Here is a 19,938-nt window from a genome sequence, read left to right as displayed (position 1 = left end):
ACGCCCCACGAGAATGTGAAATGGTGCCGCCGCTCTTTCAAAGCAGTTTGGCGGTTCCCCAAAAGACAAATATGGCGTTTCCACAGGACCCAGCAATTCCACTCCCAGTTACATACCCAAGGGAACTGAAAACATACATCCACACAACAACTCGTCCGTGAACGTTCACAGCGGCGTTATCCTAATCACCGAAAACTGGAAACGACCCACGCCGACCCAGAGGCGAAGGGATAAACAAAATGTGGTGTATTCGTGCAGTGGAAGACCACCCTGCCACCAGAAGGGGTGAAGTAATGCCACGAGCCACACGCGGCTGAACCTCACATGCGGGGCGAGAGAAGCCAGTCCCAGAAGGCCTGCGTGATGCCGTTTACGTGAGCCGTCCTGAGGCACATCCATAGAGTCAGAAGGTAGGCTGGCGGTCGCCAGGGGGTTGGAGAGGGGGAAAAGGGGAGTGACGGCTAATCAATGGGCCACAGGGCTTTCTATGGGAGCGACAGAAACGTTCTGGAATCAGATAGTGGTGATGGGTGCACAACACTGTAACCATAGTAAAAATCCACTGAAATGTATACTTGAAAATGATTTAAATGATGGCTTTTATCTCAAGTTCAAAAAACAAAAAAAGAGGGGGTACCTGGGTGGCTCAGTCGGTTAGCATCCGATTCTTGATTTCGGCTCAGGTCATGATCTCGTGGTTCGTGAGTTCGAACCCCGTGTTCACACTGATATCACAGAGCTGGCTTGGGATTCTGTCTCCCTCTCCATCTTCCCCTCCCTCACTCACTCCCTGTCTCTCTCTCAAAGTAAATAAAAATAAACTTAAAAAAAAAACAAAACAAACGCTGGGGCGCCTGGGTGGTTCAGTCGGTTGAGCGTCCGACTTCGGATCAGGTCATGATCTCATGGTTTGTGGGTTCAAGCCCCACATCAGGCTCTGTGCTGACAGCTCAGAGCCTGGAGCCTGCTTTGGATTTTGTGTCTCTCTCTCCGCAAGTCCCCCACTCGCGCTGTCTCTCAAAAAATGAATAAACGTTTAAAAAAAAATTAAAATAAATCAAAACAAAACAAAACAAAAGCAGCAGCACTAGCCCCAAGCCCCAGCCTGGCAGGCTTCCCCTGAAAGGATGGGCCGCCCTGCTGTCTGATGCCTGCCCCCCCTCCCTTGCCACAGAGCTGGAACTCTGGCCACAGGTGCACATGGCCCCGAGGCAGACTGTTCCCTCCTCGGGCAGGACCTGTGGGGTGGTAAGGGGTTATTGAGAGCGGGACCATGGGTTGAGGAGGGAAAGGGCAGCATTTGGAGCACAGCAGCATCCAGGGCACAGCCCCTGAGGCCCAGGCAGTGTCCGTGGGGGAGTCTCTGAGGGGTTGGGTGGGGACCAGCTAGACCTGGAGATCCAGCCAAGGGAATTTCTACCTCCAGACTCTGAAGTTTAGTGTGCCCCCAAGTTCATTGGCAAATGTCAGATACTTCTCCAGTGGAGCCCAGGTGCCTGAAGCCCTTCCACAGGCCACAGCTCAGCTCGAAAACCAATCTGATGGGTCTTCTGACACCTCCTCTCCTCCCTTGAGGAATGCCAGACATATCCTGGGGAGTGGCAGAGCTCATGTGAGGGAACAAAGACTCGGTATCTGTCCTCCAGGAACTGCCTCCCCACCCCCACCCCCCAGCCTATTTGGGACAAGAGGAAGTCCTGGGAGAAATCCAGGGGGCTCGAGGGTCCAGGAGAGGGGACACCTGAGCTGGGCTGACACTTGGGCAGCATGGAGGCAGACAGAGGTGGAGGAAGGTGCTTGGCCTGAGGCAGACTTCTCAAAAGCCCACTTGCTGGCAGCTAAGCAGGTTCCGACCGGCTGGCCTAGGCCTCTGAGGCATTGCTCTGTGCCAAGAAGTATACCCACCCCTGAAGTGAAACCTTCTGTCCTGATCACGAATGATAAATGGCGACAGACACACCTAGAAATGCTAACCTAGTCACCGGGCTCAGACCCACCGCTGGTCTTGAAAGAACAGTGAGTGAGCGTCCCAGGTTTCCAAAACGCCCTCCAATGCCACCTGTCTTTCTAAGGAAAGACACGCATGGGCCTGAGGCATGGCATCACCCATGGGCCCATGACGTTCAGCTGAGAAGCCTGATGACACAAGCCCCGGCAGCCTTCCTGGGCCTGAACACCAACTCTGTGAGCTCAGCGGTTTGAGTGTCCCTGCCACTGACCGTGGCAGCAGGCAGTGTGGCTGGTTCCAGGCCCATGGCCATGGAGCAGCACTTCCCCAGGGTCTCCCCAAAAGGGAGATTTATGCTTTTTGATTCAGAGCTGGCCTCAGATAAAGTGGAGCCCAGTGAGACTTGTCCTTCTTCCAGCTATAGTAGAAGGCACGGTGCCGTCCCACTCTGCCCTTGAGATTCACCCCAGCCCCCCTCCCCGAGACTCCACCAAGTCCCTGCTCCCCCCCTCCCATGCCCCTACCCCAGACCTGCAGAGCCCTCCACCACTCAGCTCAGCCTCTGGTGCCGTGGCTTCTCTCAAGAGGGGCACCGGGAGAGCAGCTGGTACTTCAAAGGAGGTAGTGTATGTGGGGACAACTGGTTTCCACGCATTCCTTCACGCTATGCCCAATCCCACCGGGGCCCTGGCAGGAGGGTGTGGTCCACTCACGGCCAGATTCCACCCAAAGCCTTCTCACGTCCTCCTGGCCAAAGGGGGCTTTGGGACAAAGCTAAGTTGGACAATGAAGCTGGCCATGGGCCCAAGACTAGCACGCGTAGCATCCACTGGTTCATTCACGCAAGCATGGGCCCCAAGTACTGGTGGTATGCGGGCTCCTGTGCCGACAGCCAGGGTGCCAGGACACCCCTGCTCTCAGGGGCTCTCACCCTAACGTGTCACTGGTTACCCTAAGAACAATACTGTAGTAAGAACAATCGTTCACCAAACACCTGCTGCGTGCCAAGCTCCATGATGGATTTTTTATACCCACTATCGCTGATACACCCAATCTTAAGAGATCAATAATAACCATCCCTACTCTATAGATTAGAAAAATGGGTTCAGAGATTTTAGTCAATTGGTTAGGGTCTCACAGCAGACAGTGTTGGAGGCAGGATTTAAAAATGGTCTGTTGGGGGGTCCATGGGTGGCTCAGTTGGTTGGGTGACTGACTTCAGCTCGGGTCATCATCTCATGGTTCGTGGGTTCGAGCCCCGCGTCGGGCTCTGTGCTGACGGCTCGGAGCCTGGAGCCTGCTTCGGATTCTGTGTCTCCCTCTCTCTCTGCCCCTCCCCTGCTCTCTCTCTCTCTCAAAAATAAACATTTGGAGAAAAAATGGTCTCCTGGGGGCACCTGGGTGGCTCAGTCAGTCGAACATCCGACTCTTGACTTCAGCTCAGGCCATGATCTCACGGTCGTGAGACTGATCCACGCATAGGACGCCACACTGACAGCATGGGGCCTGCTTGGGATTCTCTCTCTCCCTCTCCCTCTGCCCCTCCCCTGCTCACGCACGCGCCCTCTCTCTCTCCCTCTCTCTCTCTCAAAAAAGAAAAAATAAATAAAATAAAAATAAAAATGGGCTCTGGGACACAAACCTACCTCTGGTGCCCTGATACCTGGAAGTCTCCCTACAAACGCCCTAAGAATTTCCTTAAGCTTCCTTAAGCCCTAAGTGGCTTCCTAAGCCACTTCCTGTGGCTCCCACCGGCTGAGTGAATTTTTAGGGGGAAGAGCTAACTGCAACCATTGCACCTTCTGCTGGGCAGGGAAGACAGCCTTCCAAAGCAATGTGGAGCCCCTCAGAGACGTCCGGAGTCCCTAGGGCCACAGTTCAGGGGGGCTCGAGTAGCTCACCCGCCAGCTGTAACGGTCCCTAAGCCCCACTGGGGTTTCTCGGCTGGTATACACGGTCCAGTCCCACCTCGCGGAGGAGAAGGCTGAGACCCGGACTTGACCGCGCGGGAGGTACGGCGGAGGCCGAGCTCAGAGACCCGCCCAGTGCCTACCTTCATTGTGGAGGTCCCCTCCAGGCTCCGCCCACTCCTGCTGGCCGACTTCCCGGCGGTACACCACGTGTGTCCTCCCGCTGGCCTCCTTCTCCTGCTGCCCCCACTCCAGGGGCTCTATGAAGTAGTCGGTGCTATCGGTGCGGATGAGGCCCGCCTGAGCCGGGCAACGCAGCAAGCGGGAGCAGAGAGGGGGGGAGAGAGAAGAGGCGTGAGTACGCAGCCCGGGACAGGCGAGCATCTGTGACCGCGAACGTGTGTGACTACACGGGTGCGGACCCTTCCTCGCGGGCCTCGGGGAGCCCTGGGATTCCAGCAGGGAAGTGCGCGGGCGGGTGGTCGGACGCCGAGCAAGGGGGCCCAGGTCCATTTCGGGCAAAGCGGATCCGCTGGTACTGTGTGGTGGGGCGCTCCTGGGGTTCCACCTAACGTTTCATTTCACCAAAGGCCTCCAGAGCTTAAAGGGGGGTAGGGGGAGGCAGGAAAGGCATTGCGATACATACGCGCACACGCTGCCTCGGGCACAGAATTCCACCCCAAAGCGCCATCGCACAGATTGGCCTTTAACCCCCCCACCCCGGACAAGGCGGGGAAATTCCTACCGGTAAAGGTTAATGATCCTGCACACGGGTGCCGGTTCCCACTCCCACACAGCGTGCTATTATGTCAGCTTTAAAGCACGCGTGCACGTCCACCAGGGACGCAGTTCACGTCTGCGGACCATAAACAAGCCAGGATGGGGCACAGGAATAAACGCTCTGTTTTTAATCTATTTTATTTTATTATTATTATTATTTTTTTTTGCCTGCGTCAAAATAGTCCTGTAAAAATAATCAGCTGTTGGCCTGGGAAATAAAAACATTAAAAATGCAACCTTGGCCAAGCCCCACAAATGTGTTATTAGATGAAGGCAATAATCACAGGGGCCAATGAAACACGTGTGCAGCCCCCCCCCCCCCCAGCCCACACCCTGGGGTCAGCTCTATAGAGCGGTCAGACCAGCCCACCTACTACAGTGCCTGGAAAATAGTAGGCAATCCTTAATGAATTCCTTCACTCATCCCACACGTATCTACTGAGTGCCTTCTACATACCAGCACTGCTCCAGACCCCGGGAAGGCAGCTGTGAACACAAGGTGGTGAACGAAGGAACTATTTTTATAAATCTATCAGACGTTCTCCACTTGAGCCGGAGCAGCCATGCTTCTATGCAACTAAACTCCACCAGCTTTCCCACCTCCCCCTGTTCCGAGATGACTTCTTGGGGCATCTCCTCGAAGATCTCCTGAGCACGAGTCAGCAGCCACTAATCCTCTCCTGCCAAAGCTACTGCAGCCCCTCGAAATCTGGCATCCCCTGCCCTGTGTGGCCCCCAGATCTCAGCGCCTCACACGAGGGATGCAGGCTCCGGAATGATCTGCACGGCACAGGGCTGGGCTGCGAGGCACTACCATCCAGTTCGCCCCTCCTGCCCACAATGATGGACCGCACAGACCTTTCAAGATCACCAGGCCTGACCCAGTCTGAGGCTTCAATCCCTCGACAACATCCCTAGTCAGGGGGCTCTTAATTTTTGCTTGGATGCCTCTAGCAACAGAGAGCTCCCTCCCTCAAGACACAACCTGTTCTGTGCAGGGACAGTGGTGACGTTTAGTGAGCTGAAACACACTTCCCGACATTCCACCCTTTGCAAAGTCTTATTCTCGCTGGGATTAACAACAGCATCTTATATAACAGCCACTTATATTGACACATTTCACCTTTACAACAACCTTGTAAGGCAGATGCAAATATTAGACCCATTTCATGGATGAGGAAACAGGCTCAGAATGGTTAAGAAACTTGCCCAGTCACCCAGCAAGTAAGCGACAGAACTAGAATAAGAGCCCAGCTCCGTGTGGCTCTTAACCAGGAGGCTCTGTTACCTTAGGCCATCCCAGGGCCCCACTTCTGCCCCCCCGGGGGCCACTCAGCAAGGAAACTTCCCTCCCATACTCCCATCTATACGTCCCTGGGCTTCCCATCCAGTCTGAGCTTACAGAGCAAGCAGGATGTTCACATCCTACCTCTGGGCAGAGGGCCTCCCGGAAGCCAGGCCACCTCCCACGTGGATGTGAGGACAGAGGAGAAACTTCCGCACACGGCCCTAAAGGGAACGGACCCCACCATCCCCCAGGCGACTCCCAGCCTGAAAGGATTCTCACCCCACACACCATCCCCCTTCACACCCTCAGCCCTGCTCTGTCAGAAGTGGAAGCGATGGGCGGGCAGGCTCAGCCACCAGATCAGGAAGTGGGCTGGGCAGGTCCCTCCCCCGTGGCCCTCGGTTTCCCCATCCACACCATGAGAGGTTTGGCGGGCTGTCTTCAGCTCTGCCTTGGCCGGGAAACCAGGCACCGCTTGGGGCAGACAAATTGGCAACGGGAACTTTCTGGCTCTCTGCCCCCTTGCCAAATTACTCCTGTCTCTCAATTTATGAGATGTTTCTGAACATCTGAAAAGTGGTGGCTAATTTTAAAGAACTACAATCAAATCAAATTTCTGTAGAAGAAATCAAGAGGAAAACATATGTTGCTGGAAGACAAAAATACATTGCCGTTTTCACCCATACCTCCTTCTCTTCAAAACAGTAAGTTGGCAGAAATATATATTAGAAAGGTTCTTCATGCAACACAAACAGCCAAAGCAGCTGATTATGTCCAACTGAGCCACATTCTATGCAGGCCCTCAGGCGATTCTCTCCAAATGGAAACTCTCCAGTGCACAGGCCTGGCCGCCATCAGCCAGGCTCTGGACTCCTTTACTACAGCTGCTACTGAGGGGCCTCTCCTGGGAGGTGAGTGGCGGAGGGGGACCTGTTGGACGTTTCCAGGATGGCTGGTGACGTCATTTTAGGGGCAAAGGTAATGCCTTCTGCCGTATCTTCATCCAGAGGCCTCCAGGCCATGCTATCCCAGATTTTTTAGGCCTGCTTCCTTTCAGGGGAAGCCCCAGGTCCAGAGGGGAAGTCCAGGGCTCCTGAAGGAGACGGGTCACGTGGTGATGGGGGAGGTAGGTGTTGGCGTATCCTTATATCCTGCCTTAGGTCATAACTGAGCAAGTTCAGTTGCTCATTGGTAACCGTCTATCATCGGGATGAAGTCCCAAATATTTCAGCAGATAACGGAAGCCGCGTTATTTTAGAATGAGTATGTGTATGTACGTGTGTATATATAAACACGTTTATTCTAAAATCGCATGTACTTGCACGTAAACCGGGAGGTGACGGTACAATAAACCAATACATCTTGGGGGCCACGGGAAGAGACCCCCAAGGACTGAAATATGTGTCCTTGGAGGTGCCGAGCTCCGGGCTTATATTGAGAAGCTCTCCCGTCAACGTCAGGTCAGGAGCAAGGACCCAGCCTGAGGTCCAGGCACGGGTAAGTGGGGGAACTCCAGGAGGCCAGCTGCAGGCCCTCCCTCTAGGAAAGGGGAGCCTTTCCTCACAAGGAGAAGAGCCTTTCCTAGTCATCCAGAGCCTCCTGGCTGTGCCCTCAGATTTGCCAACCTTCACAGAATGCCCAGGAGGGCTTATTTCAAGATGAGAGCCCCGACGAAGCCGGGTGAGAGGTATGCCAGGTCCCCTCTTTCTTCTCCTTCCAAGGTCAGCCTATGTGGGGCCTTCCCACAGGAGCAAGAAACAGAGCAGGCCTCCAACCAACCAGCCCACCACCTCCCAAGGAGAGCACGTTCTCGGGCCCAAACTCGTTCTGGAAATTCCATTACCAAGGTTTTTTTTACTGCCAGCTGTGCTGTCTCGGGTCCTAGGCTTCCAGCAAAATTCGGCTTGAAACTGTTCCACTGTAGGAAATGAAAGAAGGCCCAGCAAGTGGAGGCTGGGGTGATACACACAACTGGGAGCAGCAAGAGAGTCCGGAATGGCTTCCCTCAGGCTCACCCCCCACCCAGCAACCTGCTTCTGTGCCCGGCCACGCTCTGTCCCCAGACCACGGCACCAGCTAGAGCTCAGAAACCCCAACTGCAGGTGTCTGCCTCCCTTCCACCACCCCCAGGAGGACTTCTTTCAAGATGACAGCCCGACGATCCACTGGGTCCCCTCTCACCGAGCTCATCACGACCTCCGGTGCATGGCCCCACTGCCTCATCACGGCCGATACCCCCGACCAAGCCCTCACTTCCCTTCTTACCACCCTGGACAGGGTAATAATGCTGTGAACGCCCACAGCTCTCTCCCTGCCTTTCCCTCCTTCTCACCGTCTCAGAAGAGCCTCTGCCCTGGTTCAACCCAACCAGCCACCCTCTCCGTGTCTGCACACTGACGCACGTGGTGCCCACTGGTCTCACTTGAGATCAACGGCCACAGCTCTCCCGTGAGCATGATGCCGGCTGGGGATTCTGCTGTGGCTCCCCGCTACACTGATGGCTTAGACTTCGAACACCCTCCCCACCTCCTGGTCTCCTGTTCTCAAGGAGAAAACAGGCACCGTCGGGCGGGCTCTCCCCTACCCTGCCACCACCCTATGAACTCCCACCCTGCGGGCACCCTGTGCCCTTCCTCACCTCCTGCTCGCCTCCCTCTTACCTCTGCAGAACGCAGCTCCCGCAGTGGGTGCCCCTCTTCCCCGTATCACCGTGCCCACCCTCTCCTGCGCCATTCTGGTTGGCACACAGATGCGCTCGGGGACCTTCCCCTCTGTGAAACTCCCTCCCGGGCCCCGGCCAGCCAGTGCCAGAGTCCCTGCTTCCCTCCGCACTGCGCACGACTGCGCACGACTGGACCGACTGGGCCGACTGGGCCTGTGAAGTGATGCAGCCACTTTGGAAACAGTCTACGGTTCCACGAAACACTACAAGGTTACCATATGACCCCGCAATTCCACTCCTTGGTAGACACCCAAGAGAAATGACAACATATGTCCGCACAAAAACTTGTCCGTGAATGTTCACTGCGGCCCTGCTCACGGTAGCCAGAAAGGAGGACCGGTCCAAATGCCCATCAACAGATGAATGCATCCACAAACAAAAAAAGAGGAAGTACTAGTCCATGCTGGAACACGGACGAATCCTGAAAACATAATGCCGAGTGAAAGAAGCCAGGCACCAAAGGCCACATATTCTACAATTCCATCCAAACAAAATGTCCAGAATAGGGAAATCCATAGGGACAGAAAGATTAGTGGTTGCCAAGGGCTGGAGTAGTGGATGGGGGGTGGTGATAACAAAAAAGGACACGGGGCTTCTTTTTGAGATGGTGAAAATTTGAAAACTCAAATTGAATGATAATTACCCAACTCTATCCATATCATGTACATTCACTGAACTATACATTTTTTTTTTTAATGTTTATTTCAGAGAGAGAGAGAGACAGAACGTGAGCAGGAGAGGGGCAGAGAGAGAGGGAGACACAGAATCTGAAGCAGGCTCTAGGCTCTGAACTATCAGCACAGAGCCCGATGTGGGGCTCCGACTCACGAACCTCGAGATCATGACCTGAGCCGAAGTTGGATGCTTAACCAACTGAGCCACCCAGGCGCCCTTAAGTTGTACACTTTAAATTAGGTGAGGGGCACCAGGTGGCTCAGTCGGTTGAGCATCCTGACTCTTCATTTCAGCAGGTCACGATCCCAGAGTCATGGGATCAAGCCCCACGTCAGGCCGTGTGCCGAGCTTGTTGTGTGTCCACACTTGGCACAGAGCCCGCTTATGATTCTCTCTCTCTCTCTGCGCCCTCCCCGGCTCGTGCTCTCTCTCTCTCTCTCTGTCAAATTAACAAACATTATAATAAATTAGGTGAACCGCATGGTACATAAACTGTATCTCAATAAAGCTGTTTAAAAAACACGACACAGGGGCGCCTGGGTGGCGCAGTCGGTTAAATGACTTCAGCCAGGTCACGATCTCGCGGTCCATGAGTTCGAGCCCCGCATCAGGCTCTGGGCTGATGGCTCGGAGCCTGGAGCCTGTTTCCGATTCTGTGTCTCCCTCTCTCTCTGCCCCTCCCCCGTTCATGCTCTGTCTCCCTCTGTCCCAAAAATAAATAAAAAACGTTGAAAAAAAAAATTAAAAAAAAAAAAAACACGACACACTCAGGGAGAGGAGAAATGACACAAGGGTGCAAACGGGGACACACGGGCCCCACGGGGCCCCGCGAAGGGACGACGCACGCCCCTGGGGCTGACACCCGCACACGCGCGGGCAGACAGCAGACACGTCTGCGTGGAGACGACACACAGGCACTCAGACGACAACGCGCGCACGAGCTGCACAGGCTGCCCGTGACCACGGAAGCGTGAGTCAGCACGGCTGGGATAAAAGCCCATGGACGCCGAGATTCCGAGTAATCCAAACCTGATGTGGAAGCCCCGAGCCGCAGGAGCTCTGCCGCAGGCTGCACGGCCAAGGCCGGGGCCCCAGCCAGGGCAAGTCTGAAAGCCGATTCTCCCCGAGCCGCAGCCTTGGGGATAGGCAGGAGGAAGGAGCCCCTGAAGGACGGAGCGGACAACCGTCAGGCTTGTCGTCAACTGGTGTGCCCGGCCCTGCGTGCCCCACGTGGGCAGCCTCAGAATTCCCTGAACGGGCCAAAGTCTCGGAAGAAACACCAGGAAGCGGACATCCTCCACCAGCTGGAGGCTGTTATCCGGGGCGACCGCTGGGCCCCCCTTTCCCAGGGTCATGGCCTCTGCAGGCCCCACACCCTGGGAGGTGCTGGGTGAAAGGCTTCCTGGGCCTAGTTCCCCTGCAGCAAGAATCCTTTCGGGGAAGAAGCAATGTGGTCGGTGAGGCGGGTAAATGCAGAGACCTGACAGCCAGGATCCCTGGCGCTGCCCTCCCAAACCGTGTCATCTGGGACAAGTTACCTGACGTCCCTTTGCCTCAGGATTATACCGGCATCGATCCTGTGGGTTGCTCTGAGAAATATACACAGAGCACCTAGCACGGTCCAGGCTCGGGGCAAGGACTGTGCGAATGCTCCGGCTTGCTGCCAGAATTATCACGATCAACTCCCCGTGTGCCTGGGAGTCCCACTGGCTCATGGGTTCAGTGCTGGGAGCAGCATTCTGGAGCCACAGGATGGTTAGCCTCTAACTCCTGGTGCCACCATGACCTGGCTTTCACCCGCTCAGATCTGTGCCGTAAACAGAAGGAACTGCCCGAGGGAAAAAATACCATGGGTTGAGCACCCTTAAGGGGAAAAGTCTTTAGCTAGGAGAGGCCTTCCTGGTTTAGGGGAGTTTTAAAGGCGACAAAGGGCCTGTCAAAGGTTAGTGGAAACGCACCCAGCTGCTAGGGAGCGGTCTCTGGGTGGCAAAATTGTTGCAATTTCCTTCTCTTTAAACTCTGTAGGTGTCTTCTAACTTTTCTAGGATTCCCCATCTGAAAAGGAAAGTCCATTCTGCACAGAATGTCTGCCTACTACAACGAGCAAGTAATGGTTCCATAAGAATTATTTTCAAACAGGGGCACCTGGGTGGCTCAGCCGGTTGAGCGTCCGACTTCGGCTCAGGTCATGATCTCGTGGTTTGTGGGTTCGAGCCCCGTGTGGGGGCTCTGTGCTGACGGCTTGGAGCCTGGAGCCTGCTTTGGATTCTGTCTCCATCTCTCTCTCTGCCTCTTCCCCACTCACGCTCCGTCTCTCTGTCTCTTTCTCAAATATAAATTAAAAATTTAAGAAAAAAAAAGAATTATTTTCACAAAAAGTTTTAAAAAAGGAGACAAACCCAATGAAGCCCCCCCTCCTTTTCTGTCATCCAAATTCCCTGCAAGTGGTGTAGAGGCTGCTCCTGGGAGCCAGGCCCTCCCCAAGCCTCAGTTTCCACATCTGAAACCAAAGGGTCACCGGCAGGATGGATTGAGGTCACGAAGCACAAATGCCTCCCTCCCACCACCGAGGTCCTGCCCACGGCAGGGCGGCCAGCCCCTTCCTTCCCCTCCTTCCTTCTCTGGCCCGGCTCTCCTGGCATCCCCGACCTGACCCCAGCTTTTCCATCAGACACACAATAGATTTTTCCAGGAGGCCACAGCAGCGGGTGTCACCGCTAGATGCCCGTTAGAATCATCAGAGGGATTTGCAGAATTACTGGCACCAAGACCACACCCCAGGCCAACGGATCAAATCTCAGGGGATGTGGCCCAGGCATCAGGATTCTCTCCGAGCTGCCCAAGTGATTCTACTGTGCAGCCAGGCCTGGGAACCACTCATCCAAACTCCGGAAGCTTCCCAACAATGGAATGTTTAAGGGTTCGTCCATGTCTCACAAAGAGAGTGGCATCAGCTGGGGCTGTTCGACGAGAATCAGCCGGTCATAATGCAGGAAACGGGCAAGACAGAGAGGGAACTAGAGGACGAGAAAGTGCCCTGGACCAGGCAGGGCTGGGAAGGGCGTGTCGTGAGCACTTCCCAGGGCTGAGCCTGACCGAGGCCAGTCCCCACCTCGTGTACAGGTGCTGTCTTAGGACCCAACCACCTCCTTCCCTCGAGGGGCGGCTCCACTTCGAATGAAGAATAACTCCCCAAAATTGCCCTGAGCTGGGGGGGGAGGGGTGGGGCTGGGGAGGGGGCTATGATCTGCTGGGTGGCCAGTGGCAAGCCAATGATGTCGCGGCCACCCAAGCTGGGGAGTCCACAGCACAGACAGTGAAAACAATTAGTAGCGGGGCCTCAATGACCACGATGAAAGTGCTGATTGTCCTCTGGCACTGTGGGGAGCAGTTCCTCGGGTCTTCAAAAGCTTGGTAAATATTCTTTAAATGAAGGGTGTTCACTTTTATGACAACCCCCCCCCCCCAGCAGCAGAGATCCTGGCCCGGGGGCAGGGCAGGGCCGCACGCCTGCAGGTGCTCAGAGACTCCCCATCTGCAGCAAACCCCCGCCCTGGAGCCCAGCCAGAGTTAAGGGCAGACCTTGCCAGGCTAGCAGCCACCCGTCCTTTCCATTCCCTGAGCCCGGGAGCCACGTGGCTCTGAGGCACCCCCTCCTATCACCACTGTGGCCCACCAAGCTCGGGCTGGGAGCTTGACCTTGCCCGCTTGGCCCTGAGTCCCCGCAGTGGCAGCGGCTTCAGGACAAGGAGGCAGGAAGCGGCTTTCACATGCCAGGGGGCAGTGTGGACGCCAGGCCCCCGGGCGGAGGGGCGGCTCCCTGAACCGAGGCCCCGCAGTCTCCAACCTCCAGCTCAGAGGCAGAGCCGCGGACAGTGGGTCAGCTCCAGGAAGGAACGTGGCCAGTCCCTCCCACAGCTGGGGGCCAGCCCCCACCGGGTCCCTTGTCCCGGCACAACCTCCCCTCTGAGCCATCCGACGTCACCCCGGCCCAGAGGGGCGCTGACTGGGTTTTATGCCATGTTCTCCCCACACGAGATCACGCACGTGAAACGTTCACCACGGAGTCTGACACACAGCAGGACTGCAGCCAGCGATACACGGAGGCTGCGGTGGCAGCAGGGACGGTTTCCCAGGCAAGGTGGAGGAGGATGGGAGGACGGAAGGGGGAGCGGGCTTCGTTCGTCGCTCAGATTCCTGTGCAGGGCCCAGCCCCAACCCCCCCGAGAGGCTCCCGACCACTCAGGCCCTCCAGGCATCCCGGCCCTCCTCTGCACGGTGGCAATGAATCCGTATTTGCCGGGGCTCGTGGCTGTCCTTACTCCTGACCTAGGCTTGGCACCATGGCCCCATCTTCCAGATTTCTTAGAACTCGGACACATCACCAAACCTTGTCTCTGCTAAGCCCTGTCAGTTACTAGCAACGCAAATGCCCACATCCCAGCTGCTAGGGCCGCTCACCAGGTTCCTGACTCACTTGACACATTCACGTACGTCTCTGCAGTTTCTCCTAAACCTCTGTCTGCGGTGCCATTCATCTATTCACTCATTCACTCATTCATTCATTCATTCATTCAGAGATAATGACTGAGCCAGCCCTGTTCTGGGCACTGGGGACACAGCCCCAAATTCCTCCTCACCTGGGGCTAACGTTCTATCGAGGGGGGAGACAGGCAATCAATAAGTAAAACTAGGCATACCAGGTGGAAACAGCGGTGGGGGAGAACGTTTACACGGAACACAGAAATGGGATCTGGAACTTTTAAGTAGTGGACTCAGGGAAGAGCTTACTCAGAAGGTGACATCTGAGAAAAAGTCTGAGGGAGATGGCAGTCTCCGGGGAGGAATGCTCCAAAGGAGGGCAGTCAGGGGAGCACAGCCCGAGAGGGGTGGAGGAGGTCACAGGCGGACAGGGAGGAGGGACCACAGCCCAGGCCTGCTTGGCTTTCCCCGGGTGAGCATCACGGGAGCGCTTGGACTTAACAAGACCGCTCTGGCTGCTGTCATGGGCAGGGGCGTGGGTGGAGGCAGGGAGATCCGTGAGGGAGGCCACAACCATCACCCCCGAGAGAGGTAGTGTCTGGACCACCCCAGCACTTGTATTTCCTGTCAAGCCCTGTTACCGCACGTGTTCACGTGGGCCTCCGCACCTCTGTCCCTGCTGTGAGCTCTGCCAGGAACGCCCCTCCCGCCCAGCTCAAACGTCACCCCATCGCCGCTCCCTCCCCTGTGGCCTCAGTGGCTCCTGGCAGCGCTCTGTCCCCATCCAGGGGATTTTCTTGTCTATTCTTTGACATGTGAGCTTCAGGAGGACAAGTACTGAGCCACAAACCCCCTTAAAAGAAGCATCCTTGGGGCCAAGCCTCCTTAACAAACTCCCTTGGGCATATCGCCCTTCATGAGAGGTCTGTTCTCCCATAAAATGTGGCCATGGCTTAGGGGACAGCATGTTTTACCTAGAGTCTCCCCATCTACGGACTGTGAATTATGAGGTAACAAAGCATCGAGCAGTCAGCGCTCCCAGGCCAGCAGCCTGTCGGGCCACAGAACACAAGGCCTCTTTGGGCTCGAGGAGCTAATTCAGAGTGTGGGCTCCTGCCAGCCCCAAGGGGCGGAAATGAACCTCTGCTGTGGGGTGGAGGTGATTGGGGGTATGGGCATTTTCTAGACAGATCAAAGGTAGAAATATCTGGTTGGCTTAAAAGCAGAGGCTGACAGGGGCGCCTGGGTGGCGCAGTCGGTTAAGCGTCCGACTTCAGCCAGGTCACGATCTCGCGGTCCGTGAGTTCGAGCCCCGCATCAGGCTCTGGGCTGATGGCTCAGAGCCTGGAGCCTGTTTCCGATTCTGTGTCTCCCTCTCTCTCTGCCCCTCGCCCGTTCATGCTCTGTCTCTCTCTGTCCCAAAAAATAAATAAACGTTGAAAAAAAAAAATTTAAAAAAAAAAAAAAAAGCAGAGGCTGACAAAGGGCTTCAGGCGACCCTTGGGGAACAGGGTTTGCATCCAGACCAACCGTGTCCTGACAAATGCTCCCACCTTCGAACAGTTCTCTAAAAGGGGACCGTGCTTCAGGCCCCTCAGCCCGTGTTACAGAGAACAGAAGAAAAGGAGACTGCAGGGTGTTTCATATTCTCTGACAAGTAACGTGTGCCTAATAGCAGCCCACTGCCCTCCAATATTTTGAAAATGGAGAAAACAGTGGCAATGGTGATTTAGGGCCTAGAAACACCAGAAGGCTCTGTTTGACCTTCAAATCCTGTTAACCAGGAGGCTGACACTTGTTTTTTCTTAGTTGGCTTCCCAGTTTTCGGGGACCCAAGGACACGCAGAAGCTGAGCATCCTGCTCTCCCAGTGGGACCCGGGCCCGAGGACTGCCAGCCCGGGCCCCAGAGGGCAAGCACCAGACCAACGGTGTAGGACACCCTTTTGGGCTCTACAGCTGTTGCCACAGCTACTGCATCGCTGGCCAGCACAGGGCTTACAACCCTGAGTCACTGTCGACATTTACTCAGTCCTTTCCCACTGACTCAGAAGAGGCCGAGTGGGATGGTGGGGGAGCACTGGACTGGGAGTCAGGGGCCCTGACAGTCGCCCTTTGACCCTGGGTGAGTCTCTTCCCTTCCGTGGGCTTCAGCTTCCTTGTCTGGAGAATTAAGAGGGGGCCAAGAGGCCCCCGAAGCCTCCTCCAGCCACAGCTGTCCACACTCAGGCCAAAGTCAGGGTGGCCTATGGAAATGACGTTGAGCTGAACTCACCCATGGAGGTTTTCATAACAAGGATTATTTGTGCTAACAGGAAACACGGAGCTGCCAGAGCCCAGGCAGCCTGCAAAGATTACTGTTATTGGGCTCGTCATGGTCATTGTTGTTTCTCAGGCTCCGGAGGCAGGCAAGGCCTACATGCTGAACACAGAATGCCAGGCCCCGCAGATGGCTTGGGAACGTCCCACCGCAGGGTCCAGGTGTGGAAACTGAGGCTCAGAGAGGTCAAGCGACTCTCCCAGAGTCATGCACAAATCCCCTGGGCCCCCTCCGAAAGCCCACCCCTGGGCCCCTGCCCCACTGAGCACGGCTGACAGATGAAAGGCCAGCGCAGCCCCGAAGACACTCACGGGCCCGGAGGCCGCCCTCCCTCTAGCCCGCCTGAGGACGCCAGGGAAGAAAAATAAAACCAGCCCCCAGACCAGCCCCCAATGGCCCTGCTCGAGAGGAGCAGCAGTGAGGTGATGTCTGGCTTTTATTCCATATCATAAATAAGTTATTAATCCAGGGCAGACAGCAAGGCACAGCCATGGGGAGACCGGGGAGGTGAAACTCTGCAAGACCAGACCACCTTGAGGACTGGAAAACTACCCAGGCCCCAGACGCCGCAAGTCCGCTCAGACAGAGGCCCCGGTGGGACAGGGGCTTCTGGGAAGCAAGGAGAGCACTGGAACGGGTGACCAGCGGTCTGGAAACAAACCTACCGTGGATCCTGCCTCAGTTTCTCTACTTATTCCAAGAGATCAGCAAGAGTGAGTAAACGCTACCATGATATTGTTCTAGGCACTATGGCAGAACTTTATATGTTTGATTTCCAGTGAATAAAACAAGGTAGGACACCCACTTCACAGATGTGGAAACTGAGGCTCAGAGAGGTCAAGCGACTTTCCCAGAGTCACCGTGGACGAGCGATGGCAAAGGGGGCTGCAGTCCTCCTGTCCCCGTCCGCACGCCTCTCTGCGGTGAGACTTTGCCGCCACCGGCCTCCAGAGGTGGCACCCATTTCCCCGCTCCTGGAAAACCTAGCCTGGCCTTGTGGCTCTCTTTGACCCACGGAATGCACAGAAGCAGTCACGCGACTGCCCAGACCAGGCCTGAAGAGGTCCCGCAGCTTCCGGCCGTGCTCTCCGGAGACCGCGGTGCCAAAACCAGTGCTGCCCGCCGGACGGAGGGAGCTGGGGCCCGCCGGCCAGCACCGACGCCGGATGTGGGAACCGGGCCAGCTCGGACCGTCCGGCCCAGCCCGCCGTCCGGCTGCGCACAGCTGCGGGGGAGCCCGGGAGCAGCCAGCAGAGGAACCTCGCAGCCAACCTACAGAATCACCATAGCACTCCCTCACAGGGTCAGCTCACCCTGCAGCCACCGAGAGTCTGCCCCGGGGCAGGCCCTGTGCGGGGTCCTGAGGACACACGGGTGACTAAGCTCGGACCCCGCCCTTTGGGAACCCGATGGGACGGGTCCGGGTGAGGACACAAACTGGGGCCAGGAGCAAGTTGTAGCCTGAGGAAAACTAACAGGCCTGGTGAGGTCAGGACGGGGACGGGCTCTGCCTGCCCAGCTGAGAGCCCAGGGACCTCTCTGGGGGTGTCAAGCAGAGCAATAGGTTGCTCTTGACCTTCTTCTTCTTTCCCACCACCCACCTCCCCAGACCCAGCAGATTCAGCTGACAAGTTCACACCATAGCAACAGCTGCAGCATATCGCGTACTGAGCACACAGGACAGCTCTAGGAAGTGACCTCCTTTACAATGCCCACCTCACAGGTGAGGAAACGGAGGCACAGAGAGGCCCAGTAACTGTCCAAGGCCACACAGCATGTGTGAGAGCCAGAGCTGGGACTTCAACCCGGGAGATGCGATTGCAAGGGTCACTCTCTCGTCCCCTCACGAACCGCCCCACCGGCGATCAGAGGCCTCTAGCTAATTGTCCTGCTGTGACCGGCCCACACGCTGTCTTAATAGGACCCTTTGCTTCAAAACCGCTATTTCTGGGGCACCTGGGTGGCTCAGTCAGTTAAACATCCGACTCTTGATTTCGGCTCAAGTCCATGACCTCCCGGTTCATGAGCTCAAGCCCCACATCCAGCTCTGTGCTGTCAGGGCTTGGGATTCTCTCTCCCTCTCCCTCTCTGTCTCTGCCCCTCCCGTGAGCTCCCTCTCTCTCTCCCTCAAAATAAATAAGCAAACTAAACAAACACTTTTTTAGGTCACTATTTCAAATTTATCCTTCAAATACTTAAAGATCTTACAAAGCCAGATGGGCACTTCCTTTAAACAGGGCATACCCCCACACCCCCTGTTTGCCACAGTCCCCCCTCCCCTACTATACGGGGCCCTTTCTCTGTGTCACTCCCTGCTCCTGGAGGCACTGAAGTCACCACCTCCTGTGCAACGTGAGCCCCACCCCCTGCTTGGCACTGAGATAAACAGAAGGTGTAAGGGATTCTGGGAACCAGGTGGCTAACGTGAGGGACGTACAAGCGAGTGGAGGGAAGGGGAAGGCACCAGAGGAGGAGCAACCAGCCTGAGCAAAGGCGGGGGGGCGGGGGGTGGGTGCTGCAAAGTCAGGTGAGAACACATCAGCATGGCTGGGGAGAGGATGGGGGTCCACAGAGCAGGAACCACTATCTAGGTCAGGGAGGCGGGAGGAGCAACGAGGTGAGACCAGACCAACCTCTGTCCCTCCCAGGGTTGACAGCACAGCCGAGTGAGGGCAGGCAGCCCGCAGGCCAAGATGTACAGAGACAGGCCAGCTGGGTGGCTGGATGAGGGCACCTCTTGAAACTCCAGGCGTCGCACTCCACATCCCCAGGACAGGGGTGGACAGCAGGACAGAGCCAGGGGCTTCCCAAGGAGGTCCTGGCTCAGCCCTCTGGCTCCCCAGCCAGCAAGGAGTGGCCCCCAGGGCAAGAACAGGTGCTGACAGGGACACCAATGAGCCACAGGCAAATGTGCAATGGCAGCACCGTACCAGCGTGCATCTGGAAAGATCAGCATCTTCCACCCATACTAATGTAACTCCTGCTTCCAGACCCCCCATGGCTCCCTATGGCCACAGGGGCAAGTCTAAGCTCCGCGGTGAGGCACAGATTTTCCAAACTACATTTTCACTGCTCCCCCTCTCCTATGGAGAGCTGGGATGATTCGCCATTTCCCTACGAAGAATGCCTACAGTTTCTACCTCCGGGCTTTAAAAAACTCCTACTGAGGCTTTAATATGCGGCCCAAATGGCCTCTCCCCTCGCAAGGGAAGCCTTCTCGGAGCACCTCTCCTTCTCAATAGTCCCCTCCAGGCCACCCACCAAGTGCATTATGCTTCCCTGTTTTCCCATAAAACACTGAAGTTTAGTGTGGTCTGTCTGGTTTCGCACTGTCCACTGGGCACGTCAGCCTTTTCTTTAAACTGCGGGCTTCAAGCCCCCTGGGGGGGGCGGGGGGGCTCAGTCGGTTAAGGGTCCACTTCGGCTCAGGTCATGATCTCACAGTCTGTGGGTTCAAGCCCCGCGTCAGGCTCTGTGCCGACAGCTCAGTGCCTGGAGCCTGCTTTGGATTCTGTGTCTCCCTCTCTCTATGCCCCTCCCCACTCACTCCCTATCTCCCTCTCTCCCTCCCTCTCTCTCAAACATAAATAAACGTTAAAAAAAATTCAAACTGTGGGCTTCTAGAATTCAGGGAGACAGGGCTGAGTCTCATCCCTGCACCCCCAGGACCTGGTGAAGGGCCGGGCTCTGGACAAGGGCCCACGGATTAAGGCAGCTGCATTATCTCAGCTCAGACGTGATACTTACACTTCACGCGTGGAGCCAGTGCTGATCGGCTCATCGTGCTAAGATTGCCGAAGCAGAGGGAAGGCAGG

At 56.1% G+C, this 19,938-nt stretch overlaps 1 protein-coding gene across 1 annotated transcript in view; it reads right to left on the bottom strand.

The window, feature by feature from the left end:
* Positions 1 to 19,938, bottom strand: part of ADAMTS14 (ADAM metallopeptidase with thrombospondin type 1 motif 14) — an 82,825-nt gene that overhangs the window by 55,013 nt on the left and 7,874 nt on the right. The window contains exon 3 of the mRNA XM_043596546.1: positions 4,002 to 4,158. Within this exon, the coding sequence (XP_043452481.1) occupies positions 4,002 to 4,158 (157 nt within the window). The remainder of the gene's footprint in view (positions 1 to 4,001; positions 4,159 to 19,938) is intronic.

The sequence above is a fragment of the Prionailurus bengalensis genome, chromosome D2 (assembly GCF_016509475.1).
Source record: "Prionailurus bengalensis isolate Pbe53 chromosome D2, Fcat_Pben_1.1_paternal_pri, whole genome shotgun sequence".
In the NCBI taxonomy this organism is placed as follows: domain Eukaryota; kingdom Metazoa; phylum Chordata; class Mammalia; order Carnivora; family Felidae; genus Prionailurus; species Prionailurus bengalensis.
Note: the sequence above shows the minus strand (reverse complement) of the source record. Positions and strands in the feature narration are given on the sequence as shown.